General features: G+C 45.0%; 2 protein-coding genes across 9 annotated transcripts in view; both read left to right on the top strand.

Annotated features, from left to right (window-relative positions):
* The window catches only part of FAM120A (family with sequence similarity 120A), a 56,030-nt gene extending 45,604 nt beyond the window's left edge, over positions 1 to 10,426 (top strand). For 3 of the 4 annotated variants that reach the window (XM_055708141.1, XM_055708140.1, XM_055708143.1), the window contains exons 15-18: positions 209 to 346; positions 1,849 to 1,990; positions 5,723 to 5,819; positions 8,527 to 10,426. In XM_055708141.1, coding sequence (XP_055564116.1) covers positions 209 to 346; positions 1,849 to 1,990; positions 5,723 to 5,819; positions 8,527 to 8,838 — 689 coding nt within the window. In that variant the 3' untranslated portion in view covers positions 8,839 to 10,426. The remainder of the gene's footprint in view (positions 1 to 208; positions 347 to 1,848; positions 1,991 to 5,722; positions 5,820 to 8,526) is intronic. The other variant, XM_055708142.1, reaches the window with a different exon arrangement.
* A 2,876-nt stretch (positions 10,427 to 13,302) lies between these two features.
* Positions 13,303 to 20,703, top strand: part of PHF2 (PHD finger protein 2) — a 97,950-nt gene continuing 90,549 nt past the window's right edge. Inside the window, exons 1-2 of one of the 5 annotated variants that reach the window (XR_008731906.1) lie at positions 13,303 to 13,647; positions 14,739 to 15,007. The gene's annotated coding sequence lies outside the window, so the exon portion shown is untranslated. The remainder of the gene's footprint in view (positions 13,648 to 14,738; positions 15,008 to 20,703) is intronic. The other 4 variants (XM_055708147.1, XM_055708148.1, XM_055708145.1 and 1 more) reach the window with 4 other exon arrangements.

The following is a 20,703-nucleotide window of genomic DNA, read 5'->3' as shown; positions in this document are numbered from 1 at the left end:
ACCCTGTGCTTGCTGAGGCAGCAGGACATCTTTGGCCAGGGCTTTCTTGGCAGCAGTGGCTTGCTCCCATGCAGCATCGCCTGCAGGAGCCCTCCCTGCTGACTCCAGAAGAGTGGAAGGAGGCAGCAGCATCTCTGCTAGGGGTCTTCCCGGATGCCTGGCCCCCTCACAGCTTTTCCCCTGTCTTTCTTTACCCTGGGTCTAACAGGAGTCTATGGCTTCGGAGGCCCTTATGGGGAAACAGTAGCCACAGGCGCTTACCGGGCCTTCCGGGTGGCGGCAGCAGCAGGACACTCCGGAGCCTTCTCTGGCAATGACAGCAACAGGACTAGCAAGTTTCAGGGCGGTAATTATACCCAAAACCCTTTTCTTAGAGCTTCTGGCAACAGCTTCCTTCACTTTACGGTTTGGTCTGAGGCTTTCCTACTGACTGCCGGTCTCCCTTTCTCCCTAACTGTCTCAGCTGTCCCTCTCTAGAGCCTGCCCAGGCTGCTGTCCGTCCGTCCGCTCTGCTCTCCCAGGCGCTCCCCCCAGGTCCCTGCCGCAAGCCCCCTCGGCGCCAGCCTCTCTCACGCCTAGAAACCCTCCCCCGAACACAAGATAGCCCTTAAACCTAATGAGACGGTCTGTCTCCTGTGCTTCAAAATGCGAGGGTGGAATCTATAATCAGCTGAACTTTTGCCTGACTCTATTAACAGTTCTTTTCTAAAATTTGGGGGCAGTTGAGCTTTTTGCAAAAATGACCCAATGTAGAATTGACTGACTTGGGTGTTACTGCTAACTCGTTCTTCGCTGTCACCAATGTCAGCATGGACACAGGCGTGAGATTTACTTACCTGCCTGTGTGTCTGTTGCTCACCTCCCATACAAGGTGGGACGATGGAAACCCGTTAATGCCAGTCCCCTGTTAGGGTTAAATTTTTCCAGTTATTTAGCTGTTCTTTCTGGCCTCTGAGCTTTTATCCTAAGAGCAAACATATCTCTAATGCTTCGTTGTGTGAATAACTTTACCCTTGTAAACAAAATGCATTTGAAGCTGAAAGACTTGTACAGGGAAGTATGAACCGTTTTGACTTTATCAGTAGTTTAGTTCCCAGTGTATTAACATTTGAAGACTAATCGTGGCTGCATAAATGCTGTGTTTTGTGTAAGTTCTGATGGTCTTACCAGTAACGTGGCTCAGTTGCATTCTACTAGATTTCTTCAAATACGTATGTTATGCCCCAGAGTTGATTTTTAAGGGCAAAACACAGGTGTAAAGATATGAGCAACCTGAGTAGAATATAAATTCCCATTTTAGACAATTGTAATTTTAGCTGCTTTCATGGTAAGGGAAGGATAAGCCTACCTTTCACACGCAGATCAGTTTAAATGCTATAATATTTTTATAACAACTTAGTACAAGTAATTCTGCCTAGTAAGTTGTTTATAGCAGTTATAATCTGTGTGTTTCATGCTGATGTTTGGTGTTCACTGAAAAGTGCCTTTAAATCTGCAAAAATTACTTCTTCATTAGGAATGCAGGAAAAAAGTAATCTTCAGATAGTTTGTAAAATTTCACTTCAGTTTCTTAATGCTTATCTAAAGTATATTTTCAATTACTGAAGCTGAAGTACTCTTGCAAGATCATTTTTTCTGCAGAATTCATATATTCAAAAAAAAGGGGGAAAAGAAAGACTCTTGGAGTTGTAATACTTCTGAAAGACCACAAAATGAGAAATAATCTCCCAGTATCAAAAGAGGAGACTATATGTGCAAGAAAACGTGGGCAAACAAGTTGTCCATTCATTTGTAACATTAATGTTAAGATTGTGAAGATCAAGGTTTGGTTTTGCTTTTTATGTGCAGGAGTCCAACCTATTCCTTCTCAGGGAGGGAAACTTGAAATTGCCGGCACTGTAGTCGGCCATTGGGCTGGAAGCAGACGTGGACGAGGGGGTAGAGGGCCATTTCCTCTGCAGGTTGTTTCTGTGGGAGGACCAGCGAGAGGGTAAGTGCGATCTTGCAGAAGGTACTTTTCATATGTAACTTAATGATTGGGGAAAAAAGTGGAAAAAACATGGAAAAGTTGGAGGCATTAGAAACTGCATACAACACATTTTAGGGCACATCAGGTAAATTATGCACATTATGTATTCAAGAAAAGCATTTTCCTTCTTTTAAGATGTTTTTAATCAGTTACTCAGATGAGTATAAGCATTTTTATGTGCAGATAAAATTCATACTCTGATATATAGATCTACATATGCACACTGGATTGTTTGGCATGAGGAAACGACTTGGGGGCTTTCTCTGACATGAAATCAATAAATACATTATACTTGATGAAAAATACCACAGCACTCAATTACTTTTTGTCATGGTCGAACAGTTGTTAAGAAGTATGATAAATTTTTTTATAACTTCATTGTGTAATTCTTCTGTGAAGCAGAAAACACCTGAAAGACATTTATAGGTTTAAGAGTTCTCTGCTACAGTCACGATGGGAGATGTGCTTAAAAGAATATTAATTTCTTCAGCTCTTCCACTTCATTTCACCACAGCTGAAATTACAGGTGCACAACATTTCTGAAAAAGAAATACTTTGTTATAAAAATATCTAGTCCTTTACTTTTAAGGTTGTTTTTTTTTCCATAGGCTTAATTGTTCTGTGCCCTACAGAACTGTCTGTATCTATTACAGAAGACAGTCTCTAAGTAATGTGATTTATATATTATGTCTGTCTTTAACTATATTAAAGGAATGGAGTAAAGTAGGTGTATTTAAGCCATCTTGAGCAAGGAAGCAGGAGTCTGAAAGAATAAGTCTGAACTGCCTGAATTCCTCTCTATTCATTAATTTAATCAAACATATACCTATAGAGTATACTGCTAAAGTCAGCAAGAGCTGTTGGCATGCTTGTCTTGGACTCAGTGAAGAAATGGTTGGATCTGAAGCCCTGGGAGAATGTGAGCAGGGGGAGAAGCGAGAGCTGCTGGTGTGGGCGCAGGGAGAGGTAAAACCAGAAGAAACAAAGATTATGAAGTTCAGCAGCAGAAAACAACATTGGTGTAAGAGCAGAGCTGACACCTTCAGGGGAGTACATTTAGGTGGGAGCATATTCTTTAGAATGAGGTTCAGTTGCCAAAATGTAAGCATCTAGTGTTGGTTTAGACGCTTCAGACAGCTGTCAGCTAACTGCAGCCTGGTGGGGTCCATGGGTCCTGTGCTGTCCCAGGACAGCAGCTGGAGACCAGGGGAGTAAGCTGCGTGATGAGGCACCGGGCTCCTTTGGGTATTTTAATCTTACTTCTGAGTTTCAGTGGATGAAATAACACTTTTCACCATTTAAGTTAGGTATGGGTGTGGTCCTAAGTTTGGTTTTTCGTGAGGCTCCACAACCAGAAGAATCTGGCTTGCTGTAGAGCTTATTACTTTTCTTCAGCTAAATGCACTGGCTGCAGTACTGTTTGCGGAAAATGTCTGGATAATTTATGGTGTCATACTCAAAAACTACTGTCTGAGTGAGGCACCCTGAGTGATGATCTGGAGGCACCTTCAGGCTCCGACCTGGCTTACATTTGTGTGTAACATTGGCGTCCTGCACAGAATCGCAGTTCCTCCATTTTCTGAAGAAGCAAGTACATGAATTTATGCAGTCGCCAGCAGCTAACACTGACCGGTCCTAAACTGAGAGTCTTCCTTATCTGGGAAGCGGTTAAATCACTAAAAGGGTGGTGTTGCTCCATTAAATACCTTTACGACACTAAATACTATTCTCCAAAGTAGGTTTTGAGTTAGGAACTAAAATATCTGACATTTCCTTTTTGTCAGAGGTACTGTCTTTGGGCAGTTAGGTTTGGGAGCAAGTTGTTACCAAAAAAAAATAGGAAAACCGTCAATGCCAGATCTTTCTGTCTCCATCAAAATCATCACTGATGTTAAATCCTCACATGTAGAGTTAGTAGAATTAGGCAAAGAGGGGAAAACTACTGCTGCCAGCTTATCTGTTTGTTGTGTCGGTTGATACTAAAAATAAAACCGACTAGGAAAACAGTGATGTTAGTGTTCAGTGTAAAGACAGGCATTTTAAAGACTGGGGTCCGTGTTGGCAGGTGCTCTTTCCTACTGAAGAACACCACTAGGAAGCTCCACCGTACATTGTGTGCAACTAATCACCTAGTCCTGCAGACCTCTGTTTCATTTTTTAATCTGTTTCAGCAGAGGGGATCATGTCAGGCTTGTTTACACCATTGTCTCATGTCTCTGTGTAACAGTAAACTTGGATGTTGTTCTTAGCATGTAAAATTATACTAGCTGCTTTTTATTGGCTTTGATCCACTAATAGATTTAGTGTGATTTTTCCGAGTAGGAGAGATCTTACTCAACTCTTGGAAGGGCACACTTTTACTTTGTAAAAAAACCAGCAAATGGAATAGATAAGTCTAATTTAAATCTTTGGAAAGAATGCAGTGAGAGTGACTTGGATATAAACCACAGTTCCTACCTATTTATTCTTTGCTGTTGCTTTTAAATCCCAGTATTTAATTTCTTCTTATTTAATGTGGGCATTTGCAGTGTGTGTGAAAAGCCTTGTGTGGCACAGATCAGTGCTTGTCCACTGAGTCAGTCCAGCATAACTTAGTTTTTGCAGCACAGCAGCAGCGGAGGTGGGAGCAGAGCATCTCCTCTTCAGGTGGCTTTTGTACAGCTCACAGAGACCTTGCTGGCATAGGGGAATTGTCAAGTAGATGGAAAATGAGATACAGTTGAATTGCAGCTGTCTTTTGTTGCCAGAATGGCAAACTGGGTCGTTTCAGCCCACACAGCTTAGAAACTGGGCTGGATGCAGGCCTGGACCTGAGCAGCACCCGGCTGTTCTGTGCCAGCTTTAGGGGGGTCCATCTTCATGCCGGGATCTCCTGGTATCGGGCAGGATTTGGAGGAGAAGTAGAGCAATTGTGTATTTCTAGTACAGAAAAGAAAAATAATGTCTAGTTAAGAAGTAGTCCTTGACATAATGATAGGAAGTTGTTTCTGCAATCGATGGAATTAAAATAGTTTTAACTGACTGGAAGTTTGTTTTGATCTGATCTAATCTTTACTGAATCAAATCAAAAGCCACCACCTGATGTGTCCTGGTTGGAAGCCTCCATTTGAAAGCATCCCAACTTGATAAATTGCTACATGTCAGATACGGGTGAAGCCTCCTTTTTTCCTTCAGGATCTTAGATAATTTTGTATTCGCCCATCTAAACAAGCAATTTTGTATTTTGCCTTCCTTTCTTTTATCTGATTTCATCTGTCTAGCATGTTTATATAGGAAAGTGTTATTAAATGGGAGAAATGACCTTATAAGTGGTTCAAATTGCTTGCCTATTTTTTTAAGGTGAAGGTACTTTGAGCTTTGTTTTTAAAGCACTGTAAGGATAATTTGATGCTTTGATAATGTTTCTGCAAATACTTGAAAGTACTCATTATTGTTTCTCTAGAAGTAAAATATAGAAATAGTAATTTTATTGCAACAAAAACAAAACGTTCATTAGGTTCATACACTTGCAGGCAATAGAAGCCTGTAATTCTGAATTCGTTAGCCGTATTGCTTCTTTAAAGAAATGTAAATGTTATTCACTAAACAGTAAAGCTAGGGAAAACAAAATCATCCAGCAAAATAAAATGTAAAGTAGTTTTAAACAAAGTTAATATGTATTTTTTCTTTCTTCCTTTTCCTCAAAATTTACAGGCGTCCTAGAGGAGTTATTTCCACTCCAGTGATAAGAACTTTTGGAAGAGGCGGAAGGTACTATGGGAGAGGTTATAAAAGCCAGGGAGCAATTCAGGTAATAAAACCATGTGCCTGACTTCAGAACACTCTAGTTTACAGGCTAGTATGATACGGACTTCCAGACCAGCTAATATTGACAAGCACAACTTTGAAAGATGAGTTTTTCTTACAGTGATCTTGCCTACATGTTGAAGCTGTAAGCTGCAAAGCCAGTGATGGATGACAGGCTAGTGTTGCATCTCAATTATAAACAGACTTGGACAGACATGGAAGAATGTATGTTGATATGAAGGCTGTGCCTACACAGCTCTAACCAGCCGTAGGAGTAGAAGAAAATTTAGGAAAGTGGGAGAAATACAAAGCTGAGACAAATTAGCCATTTCTGTTCCCGCCTCCACTCTTTCCCAGTTTCTTTTCTGGGACCATAGTCCAACCTCACGAAGAAAAATTAGTAGCAGTAGAAGGATCTTTGCTGCTGGATGACTCCAAATGTAAGAACTTACTCTAGACTTTTAGGAAATAACAGACCAGTCTTTGCCTCTATGAGCACACAGTTTCATTTTTGATAACAGCGTATGAAGCGACTGTGGATCGTGGGTTTTGGCTTTTCCATGGATCCTTAAAATACAGCTGAAGCAAACTACTGTTTCATGTTAAATGCCAGTTGCTTCAGAGTTATGTTTTCTTCCCTTTTCCGTTGTTCTTGCTGCTATGCAGTTTTGAATGTTGATGCAAGTCCCAATGGTAAAGGATGGATGGGTAGTAAATAAGTGGAAAACTTGCACAATAAATATATTATATGGATGTGCAATTTGTCATGGAGACATTAGTATAGAAGAGCAGGGGGATGTTTGCAGATATCAGGCAGTAAGAGAAGGAATGTTCTCCAGTGAATAATGAAGCCAACTATTAACTTTAAGTAAAACTTGCTGTGTTCTAGGTGTAAAAATTAAAATATTTCTCCTCCTTGTTAAATTTCTGTGTACACACATTATATATGTCTACACATGTACCTATGTATTTGAAACTTTACATCTTTTACTTTAAATATATAGTACCTAATTTCCAAGTACCTTAACCGATGGAATAAAGGAAGCCCTGAAAAGGAGCTTCCAAATATTCTGGGCTTACTACAGGTTTACATATGTAAATGTAGCTCAGATAATCCCTGTAGGTGGATGGTAGGTAGTCTTGACAGACAGCAAGTTTGGTTAGTCACGTTTTATTAATGATATGTAGTTTGGATGGTAAATACTTGTGATCAGAAGAATCTGGGTCTAAAATTGTGCCTGTGATGGGGAGAAGATAAATGGCATTTTCTATTGACTGGTTCTGAGCTGACTGGATTTTACGGTCGTTGAGTCACTATAGAACGTGTTCCTTTAACAGGAAAAGAAAAAACGTGAATTGAAGTGCCATGTGGCAGGGAGAACTTGGGAAAGTTAATGCAGGAGTAGATTTTGATACCCTGTTAAGACTAAATGGCAACAGTGTACTTCCCTGTCTTACAAACCTGGGCAGTTAAGGAAAAAGTGCCTATGCAAGGCCAGGTTCAGACGTGTGTCTCCCTGTAAGATCCTCCCTGTACTGATACTCTTTATGAGGCGACACAAAGAAAGGTCAGAGAACCTTACTGAAATAAGCCATTTGTATGTATCAAACATAAAAGGCAGACCTGTTTTTTCCCAAGGTGTGACCTTGCACTCTTGGTCTGGAAAGAAACAAAACTATGTATTTCATCTAAAACTTAACGCTTTGTGAGGCCTGTGAAGAAGTACATTTAGACACATGGGATAAATACTCTTCATTCTCATGTGCCAGTCATATACCTATGCAATGTTACTGCAGAATTCTTTGTGATTTTCTGAATAACGAAGTTTGTGATCCTGATGCTAGAGAGTTCTTACTCACCTGGATAATCTTTCAGTAATTCAGAAAAGCGCTAGCCATGCTGTTTCTAGTAGGTAAAGGTTAAGATTATTACACTCTGAAACTGTTTGTTATTGTTTGAGGTGTATAAAGATGTCCATGTCTGAAGTCATTTCTTAGGACTTTTAACAGCGTGACAGAGAAGTATGTTGCTTCTCAGCAGCCCAACCTACTTATTTTGTTTTGTTGTTTAAAGCCTATTATACTTCTGGAACACTGAGGTTCATTGTTGCAGATACTTAAGAACTAAATATGTCCTAATGCTGCATAAATCTGTTTTTTATTGCTATATTCAGTCTTGTAAGATTGTACTACATGCTTTTCATATGAAGTCACTTTCCTAATTGCAGAAGCATATAGACTAGTATAGATAATATTGCATGGTACTTTTGCACTTCTTTAAAAATTGTCTGAAATAAGTTTTGGTTTGTATTTGAATAACATGTAATCATATAATTAAATTACAACATATATGAACCAAGAAGCAGAGTTAAGCTGTATATTGATTCTCAGTTTGGTGTTTCCAGACATTTCTGTAGCTCTTACATTGTGAAATAACTGAAGCATCAAAATTAGAAAAGGGCATTTTACCACAGGAGCATCGGAAGGCATGGCTAGAAGGCACTAAGAAATAATGAAAACTCTTTCTCATCTGTGCTGTGCTGTTTAGTTTTATTTTCTACGCCACTTCATATCTCAGCAGTACATAGTACTTGGTATCCACTTGTGATACTTTTGCACACTGCATGCTGCCTATTAATAGTGTCATTGTAACAGATTGTAAATATATAGCAGTGGTTCTTCAGTAATTTTCTTCTTTTTTTAAAAAATAGGGCAAACCTCCTTATGCTGCTTCAGCAGAAGAAGTAGCCAAAGAACTTAAGTCAAAATCAGAGGAATCTAAATCCTCACTTGTGTCTTCAGATGGATCCCTGGCTGAAAATGGAGTTGTGAATGAGGAAAAACCAGCTTCCCAGATGAATGGGAATACAGGAGACATCAGGGCTTCCAATCAGTCTGAAAGTGCCTTGAGTAATGACTCTAAAATGTGCAATACAAATCCTCACTTAAATGCACTAAATGCAGACAGTGTTTGCCATAAAGATGATACTCTTGAGGCCACTGTCTTAAAAAAAGAAGAGTAAACTTATTTTTTATAGAGGGTGAAGGATGTTGGGAAGGGTCAGGATTAGGAATATCTGGAAAGAAAGAGAGCCTACAGTTACGTACATTTTTTCCTTTCCGTAAGAGAAAAATGAGGACTTTGGAAATTCGGATCCCTCTTTGATGTCAGAGATTTAAACAACACATTTTTAGTTTTAACCAGTTGTAGTCAAAATGCTACAATAAAACAAAAAAGAAAGAGAATGAAGAGCATTTGACTCCCGCACTTAAAATGAAGTATACATAAAGTTTAAACTGGTTATGACAAAAGCTTGTAGTTTTGTTTTTTGAAATATAAAGAAAACAAATTTTGGCAGTCTTTAAGTATATATAGCTTAAAATATAATTTTTAGTACTTGGCACCATATGTATGCCATTATATTTGATTTTGCATTACTGTGTCACAATAAAGCTTTCTTTAAGGCTTTGATTTCATGATTATGGGGGGAAAAAGGCACAACCACAGTTTTTTCTTTCTTAAATTTCATCACCGTTGATGTGGTTCTTTTGTGTTAAAATGTGCAAACTATCGAAACTAAAAATTATAGAGTAATATTGCAGTTCTGCTGATTTTAAATATACATCATACATACTTTACAAGCAAGTTAAATGGAGATAAACTTGAAATCATAGAAGATGCAAATGACCTTTCAAAATAAACACAATGTGTTCTGAAACTTTTTGTGACTAATACCATGCATCCGTGATCAATGAACTATGTGGTTTTGAATCAGACGTAGACCATTAGTACTACTATTTGAGCTAAACTTCTGCATGGTTCATAATTTTTAAAGTGTGTAGTTAATATTATGCATGTTATTGTCCTCTTTCTTCCATTCTTACAAGTACTGTGCCCATTTGCAAAACAAAAAGCTAATAATCAGTAATAGTCCTATAAAAGATGTTAACTATGTTTAGTCATTGACTGATCTTGCTCTAACCTTAAAATTTTGTGATTATTGACCTCTGTTGCATTTATTCTAAAACTTAAAAAAAAAAAAATTATCTAGCCGTTTTGAATATCAACGTTACCCTGGTGTACTCATTGCTGTATGCATTATTGTTCTCTGTTGCTGTTTTATGCCTTCATATTAGCAAATATGAAATTCTGTGAAAAACAAAAAAAAAGCTTTGATCTTCAAAAAAAAAAAAAGTACCCCCCTTCTGTAGCAGGAGACAAATGGCTTGTTCTTGAGAACTTTCCCATCAAGAATTTAGTATAAGCAAATATACCTGTATCATTTTGATGTTTTTGTTAGTGTTTCCAAACTTAATGTACTTCAAAATCAGAATCATTTCTTTATATTCGTTTTCATATAATTCTCCTGATGCTCTTCATCACACATTAGTGATCAGAAATGAGGTGTAATTCCCCATTCCCTGCCCGCAAGAGCTAAGTAGGTATCTTAATGTAAGTTGAAGGGAGTTCTGCCCCAACTCATGGATTGTGCAAGAATGAACTACTGTTGGGTTTGATTGGTTGTAGATGGATTGTGGTGTGGTGTATTTGAAGGCTATTGAATGCAACTTACAGTGCTTAATAAAAATCTTTATTCTTTTAGTATAAAATACTGTATGCCTTTTTTGTCAAATATTTTTTTAATTAACATGTTGTAAATAAAAGTTTTCCTATGCCCAAATGAAGTGATTGAGTTAGCAGACTACATGATGTCCTCCCAAAAAACGGAGCAGGAAGACACAACGGTTACACGCTGCTGCTGTCGGGGGATGCCGCACTTGATCGGAGTGATGCTTTGTCCTCTTTTATTTTGTGCAGCTGCTTCACATGGCCACGCTTAAATGCAAGATGGTTAATAAGATGCAAGTAAGACAAATAACACACGCAGTTGTTTAAAGAAGAACAAGGCCAACCGCACGTGCTCGCAGGGTTTGAAATACAAGATGATCGACAATGCCTGTCTCTCGGCTCCTCATAGCTGAGAATACATGGTTGCATTATGCAGTTTTCTCTATATCGTGGATCGTACTCACATAACATGAGGAGTTATAAATTTGTACCTTGGTTTGTAGCAGGAGAGCTTTTTTGCCTGGGCATGCCCTCGTCTGCTGTTTCTCTCTGACTGTTCATCTGTTTACTCGAGTGCCTGACGCACGTTCAAAGCAGGCTTGCCCTGAGTGGTTTTGATCTTGTGTTGCGTCTCCGTTGCAGCTCTGCGCGCGGGGTGTCGATGCAGTGTGCAGCAGCACAGCTGTCTTTCATGCAAATGACAGCAGTCGGTCTTCCTCTCTCCTCCCAAAGTCAAACAAGCTGGAGAGGAGCTGGTGTCACAGCAGCTATCTGGGGGATCCCGCTGTCGAGCTCTGGTGGGATTGTCTCCCTTCCTGCCCTGCACTGATGCCGCATTATTTGCCCCATGCTAGAGCTTCTCTGTTCTGGAAATACCCAACCTCTTGTTCTGGTGAAGGTTCAAGGCACCAGTTGCCCTCTTTCCAGCAGGTTCACTTTTCTAGCATAATCTGGTCACTGGCGTGGGATAAACAATACCGACAAAAAGAAACATGCATGAGAGATGTGCTGCCTGCCGCGAGTGTACTGACTTCTTTCCTCAATGTAAGTGTGCCAGCAAGATTTTTGTGGGCAGCCAAAGTACAACTAAAACTGGGATGTGAAAGCACAGCAAATTGACTAGTTCATTGGCCCAAATGCAGGGTGCCACATTCATGTTTTCTGGAAATCATGGCGCAGAAGTTTGGCTTGCATGACACACGCGTACTTGACCCGGAGCATGTATTTTTTTGTGGCCTGTTGAAACCCCTGCCATTGCCCTGCAGAGGCTGAAGCCCGCCTCCCTGGGCAGGAGCTACGCCGGGGTGGGAGGGGGACAAGCCTTCAGCTGTTGGTAGATGCTAGCAGAAGTAGCGGTGGGGACATCTTACAGGTACCAGAGTTGCCTGGTTCCCTGCCTGGGAACATCGCTGTCAAACCCAGAAGCAACGTCAGGTGTATTTATTGCCCTCTGCAGTGGGTGCGTGCAGCACAGCGACAGGGTGGTGCAGCAGCGGGTGCTCGCCTGAGCGGGGACTGGTAGGCCGGGGGCGGTGTGAGTGCTACGCTGTGAATCTGCACCCTCGGCCCGGGCTGCCTGGCTTCCCTCCTATCCCAAGCAGCTTCCTGCAGGAAATCGGGTGCATTTTGAATGAATTAATTCCTCTTCCAAAGAGTTAAACTGACTGGAATCTGTGATCCTGCAGAATGACCAGGTATTGCCTGGGCTTACTCCTGAAGAGCCTTTCACACGTGACTTTATACATTCAGCAGGTATGTCCTGTAACGCGCTGTGTCACAGGGACCGTTGTAACGTGCTAATAAAATAGTTCACGTTTTTTAGTCACCGATTACCCGCATGCAGATCGCCGGCCTGCGCCGGCTGGAGCAATACCGCAGGCTGCTCTTCGCCAGCAGCGCAGCCCTGAGCACGGGGGATGCTGCTGACATGTATCACCAGGGGTCCCCTCTTCCTTGGGGGGGTGTGGGGGTGGGGGTAGGCTTGTCATGCATCGCCTGAAGGTTTCCTGTTCGTGACCCAGAAAAAGGTCTCAGGGGACCGAGCGTGGAGGATGACACCAGCTCCTTGCTGCAAAGTGGGTCTTTGCACCTAAGCGCACCCCTGCGGGTGCTGCATTATCCACCACCTGCTGGAATAGGTGCCCGAGGGGGGGGGGGCTTAATGGTATTTATAAAGACCCTCTAAAGGGGTCTTACGATAAATGAGCTTTTTTATTTCAAAAGTGAAGAGTGATACAAATAAAGATGATGGCTCTCGGACCTCTCAGAATAGAACAGAAAATTTTAGAATGGAGTAGATTTAGAATAGAATGGAAAATAGAATAGAAAATAGAATAGAACAGAAAATAGGATAGGGCAGGAGAGGAGAGGAGAGGATAAGGTATTTCAGTTGGAAGGGGCCTACATCGATCATCTAGTCCAAGTGCCTGGCCAATTCAGGGCTGACCAAAAGTTAAAGCAAATTATTCAGGGCATTGTCCAAATGCCTCTTGAACACGGACACGTTTGGGGCATCGAACGCTTCCCCAGGAAGCCTGTTCCAGGGTTTGACCACCCTCTCAGTAAGGAAATGCTTCCTATGTGACCAATACCTCATTATCCACCTCCAAGAGTTAAACTGGGAGAATCAGCCGTTTGGATGGGGACGTGTGGGCACCGTCCATCCCATGCCGATGGGGCTTAGCTGTCAGCCGAGGGCAGAGCCCTGCTCGCCGCTCCCTTGCAAGCACCTACAGCATCAACGCTCCCCCCTCCCCGGGCTGGCCTCGCTAATTGTTTTAACGGTTGTAAAGGGCTAATCATGATCCATGTGTGCCACAGTCAACCACTTACAGTGCATTTTTTACATCCAATCTTCAACGAGTCCTTAAATGCAGGCAGGTGGGTAATCACTGGCACTGGAGAGGATTTAGGGGCCAGGGGGTGTCTGGGAGGGGGAGCCCCTCATGGGCATCCCAGAGCGGTTTTCATTCTCGGCTCTGGCGCGTTAAGTGCAGCATTGTGTTACGGACAGAGGAAAAATGAGATGTAAGGCATCTGCTCGATGGTGAGTGTCCACACGGCCCCCTCCCACCGGGGATGGCGAGCAGCAGGGGCGAGGAAGCGCCGCGACCATTTTATTTCCTGTGCTTGCGGTTGTGCTATTTCAGGCGGTGGTTGCGTCGCTGGATGCTGCGTCATGGGCCGGGGGGGCGTAAGCCTGCCTGAGGGAGCAGCAGCTGCCGTGCTACCGTCCAGATCCTCGTTAGAAAGTCTTGAAGGGGTGAGTTTTTCAGGGTTGTGGAAAGCCCTGCGACCAGCGGAGTCCTGCAGTGGTTGACGGCGCTGGGGGCTGTCCCTGCACCCGTTGGTGAAAGGTTCTGGTGGCCCCTCGTGTGTGGGGTCCCTCATGCTGGTGTGCAGGATGGAGCCCCAGTGCCTGGTGGCGGTGGGGATGGGGAACAGGATAGCGCAGCCATCACTCTTGTGCTGTGAAGAAATGAAAAGTGAGACTGTGGGCATGTTTTTCAATGCAGGCAGTGCTTAAGAGTGCAATTATCCAGACCTGAGGCAGATTACAGCTCCCTCAGCGAAAGCCTCTATAATCCTTTTTATTGTGCTGAAAGCCCATAAAACAAGCTGCATCCGATGGTGTTTGGCCGCTGGGTCAGGGCGCACAGGTAAGGGACATCGCCAGCACCTGCAGCGCCGGCTCCCCGCAGAGCCCATCCCCACCGGGTACCACTCTCCCCTGGGAGCTGGCAGAGTTTTGCAGTGGGTTGGACTGGGATGGTTCCCAATGTCCCACTGGTGTCACCGGCCCCCGAGATGTCCAGCCCACCCGTGGGTGAATGGCTCAAGAGCAGCAGCTCTCCCGGAGTCAGCGTGCAGAGCTGGGGCTGCGCCAGCCGCAGGGGTGCACCCCCGTGGCCACCTGAACCCTCAGGGTGGGTTTTGTGGGGTTTAGTAGCTCCCATCTCTAACTGTGACTGCGACACAGTAATTAGAAGAGGTAGTTTGCATTGACCATTCACTAAAAGACTGTTGTTCAAAAGAAAATGTGTTGCTGCCTGATAACTTCAGCGAAGCCAGTGGCTGTATCCACGCAGAGTGAGGGTGCCATTCCTTCCTGCCCGTGGTTACAGCAGGTTTTGCTTTGCTCCCCTCAGTGTACTGCCCCGAGCCTGGGGGCGGTATTTGTGACCCCATTTTGCTCCTTATCTGATGAGTTAGGGGGGCTACACCCTCCATTCCTCTGGGGCGGGGTGAGTGCCTGTGGCTGCTCCTGCAGTTGCCTCCTCCAAACCCGGCGAGGCAGTGGGTCTCTGCCCTGACGCTCGGCTTCTGCCTGATCCTTGCTCATGCCTCGTCTAGACTTTGACCCGAACCACGAGCCCGTGCTCTGCTCAACCCGTCGTGCCCTGGCCCAGCGTGCCGCGGCCGGAGAGGACGCAGCGGCAGCATGTGGAGGATGCAGCGTGCGCCAGCACGGCCCAGCTGAGGGCAAACCCGTGGCCCCCGCTCGGCACAGAGCCCCCGTCCCGAGAGCTGCCCTGAGACACCTCCCCTCGGACCAGGCGGAGCAGAGCGAGATGCTCCTGAGCCCTTCCCCGGGGACTTCGCCTTCTGATGGCAAAGAGCAGGTAACAGCTAAATACTGATTCTTTTTAATACAGGAGTAAAGGATGCAAATGCCGTGAGGAGTTGAGGGGTTTTAGCAGGAAAAGCTGTATTTCGGAAAGTACTGCGGGATGGTGATCTGTTCTTGGTTTGGCATCCAGGTGTGGGGGCTTGCTGGTGTATTCTGTGAGGTGAACGACTGAAGGTGTGCCCTGGTTTCCAGTTGAAATCACAACTATTCACACAGGGCTGTGTGGGCTAATAAAAATTACATTTAAAAAACCACGAGTGAAGGATGAAAGCAAAAATGCTAAGTAGAAGTTGGGCAAGGTGCTACACAAAAGCAGGGATGTCATAAAGGACTGACAACATTCAGCTTAGTGGTTCTGTGTCTTACAAATGTTACAGTATTTGTAATAAAATGTAGCACTTGGTGACCTGCTATCAGATGTATTAAACATCTGCTGAGTGCAGCTGGTGAGCACGAAGGGTGAAGGATGCAGGCAAAGAGCTGAACAGGGGAAAAGGGAGAGGGAGAGGAACGAGGACCTGCACAACTGTGTTGCAAGGATGGGATGGGGTGGGATGGGATGGGATGGGATGGGATGGGATGGATGGGATGGGATGGGAGCAGAGGACCAGCCAGCAGAATGCTGAGTGGCTGTTGGATGGTGGTCTTGGAACCAGGTGGGTCCTGCAGGTGCTGGCCCAGAGGTACAGCACCCAGGGGTGCCTGGAGCCTCCCAGAGGAGATGAGAGCAGGGGCAGAAACACAGACCAGGCTGGGCGAGCTCACTCGCTGCTGCTGGGCTGGAGGTATGCAGATCGCACTCGGTTCTCACCTGCCTTTTCAGGCTGTGCGTTAAGTATGTGTCTCGGGGTGAAGCCTCAGCCGGGCTACCGTCAGCAGCAGGTGTTGCTGTTTGCTCCAGGCCAGGCAGCACCTTCCCTGCAAAGCTCCAAGGAGCATGTCCCCCAGCGTCATTACTAGTAAAACTCGTCAGCGCAAATGTCCTTTTGCTTTGTGTCTGTCAGTCATGTGTGTTTAACGATTCTGCTTTATTTATACTCTGTCTTCTAACAGGCTTTCAGCAAATTGAAAAAGTTATAAATGCTTTGAAACTCTCTTTTACTTGGTAAACTTCTCACTTGTTTGGCTTTGTGAAAAATGAGCTTCGTGATCCCTAATAAAGCACTGGGGAGAGGCGAAATAAATGTGAATTAGACTGATGACAGCAACGGGCTCATGCGCACCTTCCTCTAAAAAATTTCAGACTAGAAAATGCTTACAGTCTTGCTTGGACTGTGCTGTGTAAGAGACAGAGACAGAAGGCATCTCCCAGCACGGCAGCGTGCTCTGGGTGAAAAATAACAAAAATTGAGTCCGACTGCCAAGTTATGAAATTTCGTTTACAAATGGTTTAAATGTTTATAAAAAACATTTTGCATGAGGCTCCACAGTGGCCACATAACTTGAGTAACTGTGGCCAAAATCCTTTTTTAAATAGCATTTTTTGAAAGCTGTTGCCCGGATTGGCAGCCTGCATGGGCTGGGGGGAGCCACGACAGCTGAGCCAGCGACGCTGCTCTGGTGCCCAGAGCTGCAGCGTGAGCCTGGAGGAGCCTGGTATTCCCCACCCCTCGCTCCCAGAATATGCTTTTTTTCCCACAAAATGTGGCAACCAAGTACTGATTCCCAGAGACTGCAGCTGAATCTCTTCTAATAGTTCTTCTACTTGCTGCATCTCAGCCGTTGTGCCTGTTGGTGGACCCCGGTCTTATGATGGCAGTGATGAGCAGGCTGGCTGACCTCGCTCCAAGAGCCAACTGTAAGGGAAAAGATTATTAAAAGACATTTTAATAAATGCTAACATCTTTTTCCCCTTCTTTCCACCTTTTTATCGGCAGGCGCTGCCTGGGGACTTTGCTCTGGTTTTAACTTTGCATCGGTGCTGGGTGTTCATACCGTTGCTGCTGGGGGCTCGGCAGCCCCGTGCAGCGGATGCAGAGTGGGGGGCATCGCCACCGCTCCCCCCCGCAGAGCCCTGGCGGGGGAGGCCTCGAGGGTCCCGCTGCCACCCCCATGCAGGCGGCAGCTCTTGCTGCTCCAGCAGCTCCTGCTGCCCCCCAGAATGCCGCAGCCCCTCTCGCTGCCTGCTAGCTGGGTCACGCTGGTGGCGGAGGTTATTACGGTTTGCCGGGGGGTTATTGTATCCACTAATCGGGATTTACAGCTGCTGCGCACTGCCTAAATTGGCTGTTGCTATAGAAAACGGGAGAGTTTAACCAGGGTTTCAGAAAGAGGCAATAACAGGAGGTGGCATGAGAGGGATGTGCAGGAATATTGTGACTGTGGGGGGTTATTCTTTTAATGTAAATGCATGTGAATACCGCTGCTTCAGATGTTACATTTGCTCGCTGAGCCTGAAGAGGGCTGCCGAGCCTAACCCGCTTCTCGCCATGGCGAGGAGCTGATGGCGATGGGCAGCGTTCCTGGCAGAGGAGTCAGGAAAGTGGAACATGTACACATCTTCCTTTTTTTTTTTTTTTTTTTTAACCCCACAAGCTCTATCCAAACACTTCTTAAACACCGGGGATCTTCTAGTGTGTATGAAACTCAGACAATTGAGCAAAAAATGAGAATAGTATAATGCCCGTGCTGTGAAACGGAACAACTCTGGGAGCCCCCACGCAGGCTCCAGCCCAGGGGCACCTTGCACGAAGCAGAGGTGATGTGACAACGTCCCTTAGCGAAAGGCTCCGAGTGCTGCACCCATGGGTGCCCCACAGGTGCTGGTTTCTGTGATTACAAATGATTCTCAGGGCAGAGGGGTCCCCCCCAACCCCGGTGCCACTCGAGGCACATCACAAGTGTGGGTGCAGGGTAAGGAGGGAGGGGTGGGCCCCACCAGCGGGCCTGGGGGTGTCTGCAAAGCTCCCTCCGTGCCCCCCAGTGCAGTGATGGTCCCACAGGGAGGATCCCAAAAATAACAGTGCTCCCATCAAACCGCTCCGCGCTCCCTAACTGCAGGGTGCCATGTAGACTGGGGTCGGTCCCAGCCCAGCTGTGGGGCACCCTGGGGCGAGCTGCCCCACCGACCCCAAAGCTGTGGGTGGCCGTGGCCTTGCCAGGGGCTGAGCCGAGCTGCCGGCTCCCCAGTGTGCCCCATCTCCCCGACCTGTGCCAGCCCATGTCTTCTGCTCCCCTCTGCTTGCTTCACCACCACGCACACCTCCTGCCGTCCCACTGCCGTCTGGGGGTTGCTCTTCCAGGTGGGGCTCCGCTGCCCTTCGACTCGCTGGGTGCGGCTGGAACCACAGGGAGGTTTTGCTTTTTTTTTCCCTGGCCCCCAGCACAGAGGGCATGGGGCACTCCCCAGGGCTGTTTATTTTATTTTATTTTAGTTTAGTTTAGTTTAGTTTAGTTTAGTTTAGTTTAGTTTAGTTGTTATTCTGCTGAAGGTTACATTCAATGAAGAACTGCACACGTAACATGAACGGTGAGTGAAAAGATGTAGCCGGCATGACACCTCCTGCCACGTAGGCTTTGAACTTCAGGACCACATTCGGTGCAGCCGTTTCTGCTGCTGAAATAAGCGTTTGCTTCTGTCACTGCACTTGGTAAAATACGACAGCCATGTCACTGTTACACCCTGCTGTAAAGTACAGATGAAAACCACTTTTTTTTTTTTTTTTTTGATTTACAGAAGAAAAATACTTCTGTACCCAATGTTCATTACATTGTAGGAGGCTTCGGTTGCCAGGTCTGGGCAATACCGTGCCCAGCCCCTGCGTGAGGCGGCAGAGCAGGCTGGCTTTGCTCAGCCAGGGCTGCTTGCAGAAAGCACCTCCAGACCCAAGAGGCTGCAGGACATGGTCTGGGGGATGCTGCGAGGCCTCTTAAGGCTTTTTCGTGCAGGACTGTTTAGTTGCCCACTCAGCTGTGGAACAAATAATGCATCGCGTGTTTTCAATACTAAATGCAACATTAATGTTGTAGGCTGGCGCGCGCCTGTGCTCTTCCATCAATTGTGTGCTCAGGTGCAGTGACCTGGGAGCAAGGTGCCTCTCTGGGCTCGTCCGCACACCGCAGGGAAGGGTTTTTCCACTGCCATAACACAAAGAAGTGCAGATGTGTTGTTCTTGGTCCTCTTTTTTCCCCAAAATAAATACAGAAACCTAATGACAAAGACATACCATGAACCAAGCATGAGCCCACCAGCTGAAAGGAGGGCTCCTGGCCTGCTTGCTTACCTGGCGCAGTTACCCTGCCTGGTACCCACCAAGCAGAGCAGGTGCCCAAATGGACTTAGTGACATTGCTTTGCTGAGGGCAGGCTCCTACCCTGTGCTCCTGCCTCTTCCCTGGCCTCCTCTCCACGCATGCCCCTGAGGCTGTGGCATGGCAGTACGGGGGGCTGCTGTGAATCTTCTGAGTTATTAAAATTGTTTTCCTTGAAATAGTATAATAACAATAATAATAATATTAATATTAATAATAATAACAATAATAATATCTGAAAAAATAAAATCTTGTAAGAGAAACTGATACATTTTTACTGACACCTGGTAAGATGGTCAAAGATTTTTGTCTATTGCCCCATACAGATTCTGGTGACTGACAATAAACACAAAATTTTAATGTCAGTATGACACTTTCACCCAAAGAAGTAGCTTCTCCACGTTGAGATGGTGTGTGACATTAGATTGCGTACCAAAATATCCGGCAAGAGAGAAGTGTCCGAGTGGAATGGTGCATGGATGGATGGATAAATGTAAACTGCATTAAGAGTTATGAATACAAAATAAAATCTTTAACTAGGTCTTTAAACTAATCTGCTACGTGAAAGACCTTTGTAAACCAGTCTGCTTTGATGACTTTAACCATTTTAAATTAAAAATGCTGTTTACATCCCCAAATGTCTTGCTTCAAACTGCACATCTCATTATTCCTCCTGGTTTGGGGGTTGGGTTTATTTGGGTATTTTGTTACAACATTTGAACCATGGCTTCTGTGTATGTACTGCAGAATTCCCAGTAGAACAGCCATGGGCTGATGGGTGCTCACTTGTCTGTGCCAACCGAAATGGGAGTGAAACAGGGCCAAAATAAGACAGTATGGTGTGGTGTGAGATCGAACCAACTGCAGCAATAGGGAAATCTGGCGACGGAGGGGGAAACTGGAAGAGATGGGCGCTGTAATCAGCTGAGCCCCCCCTTGCTGCAGCTCAGTGATGCTTGTTGTTTCAAGGCCGGTTTCACAGACAGCTTCTTTGCAAACATTTATTTAAGGAGTAGATATGGTCAAGGGGAAAAAAGATAACTTGGTTTACATCTCTGCAGTAGCATAGAGATAACTATGGGCACAATGTGTCTAAAGCTACAGAGCATCATTAAAATAGAAAGACCTTGTATATACCACTGCAGAAGAAATCCATAGAAAGAACACTGTGAAATGGTAAGAAACGCCAGGAAGCTCACAAAATGATAGCAATCTTTCCCTCTGTGCTGACAACCACACTTGAGCACTTTTCGAGCACCACAGCAGCCGTGGGACCTGAGGGCTCAGTACTGTGAGCTCTCACTGCTCAAAGTGAAGGAGGAGGTGGAGGCTCTGCCGAAGCACCCACTTCAGGATGTCACCATCAATGAGACTTCTGCTCCCGGATCATTTAAAAATTGCTGAAAAATCCCATCCCCTCCCATGAGCTCCAAGCTAG

The sequence above is a fragment of the Falco cherrug genome, chromosome 4, assembly GCF_023634085.1.
Source record: "Falco cherrug isolate bFalChe1 chromosome 4, bFalChe1.pri, whole genome shotgun sequence".
In the NCBI taxonomy this organism is placed as follows: domain Eukaryota; kingdom Metazoa; phylum Chordata; class Aves; order Falconiformes; family Falconidae; genus Falco; species Falco cherrug.
This window is presented reverse-complemented; position numbering and strand designations above follow the sequence as displayed.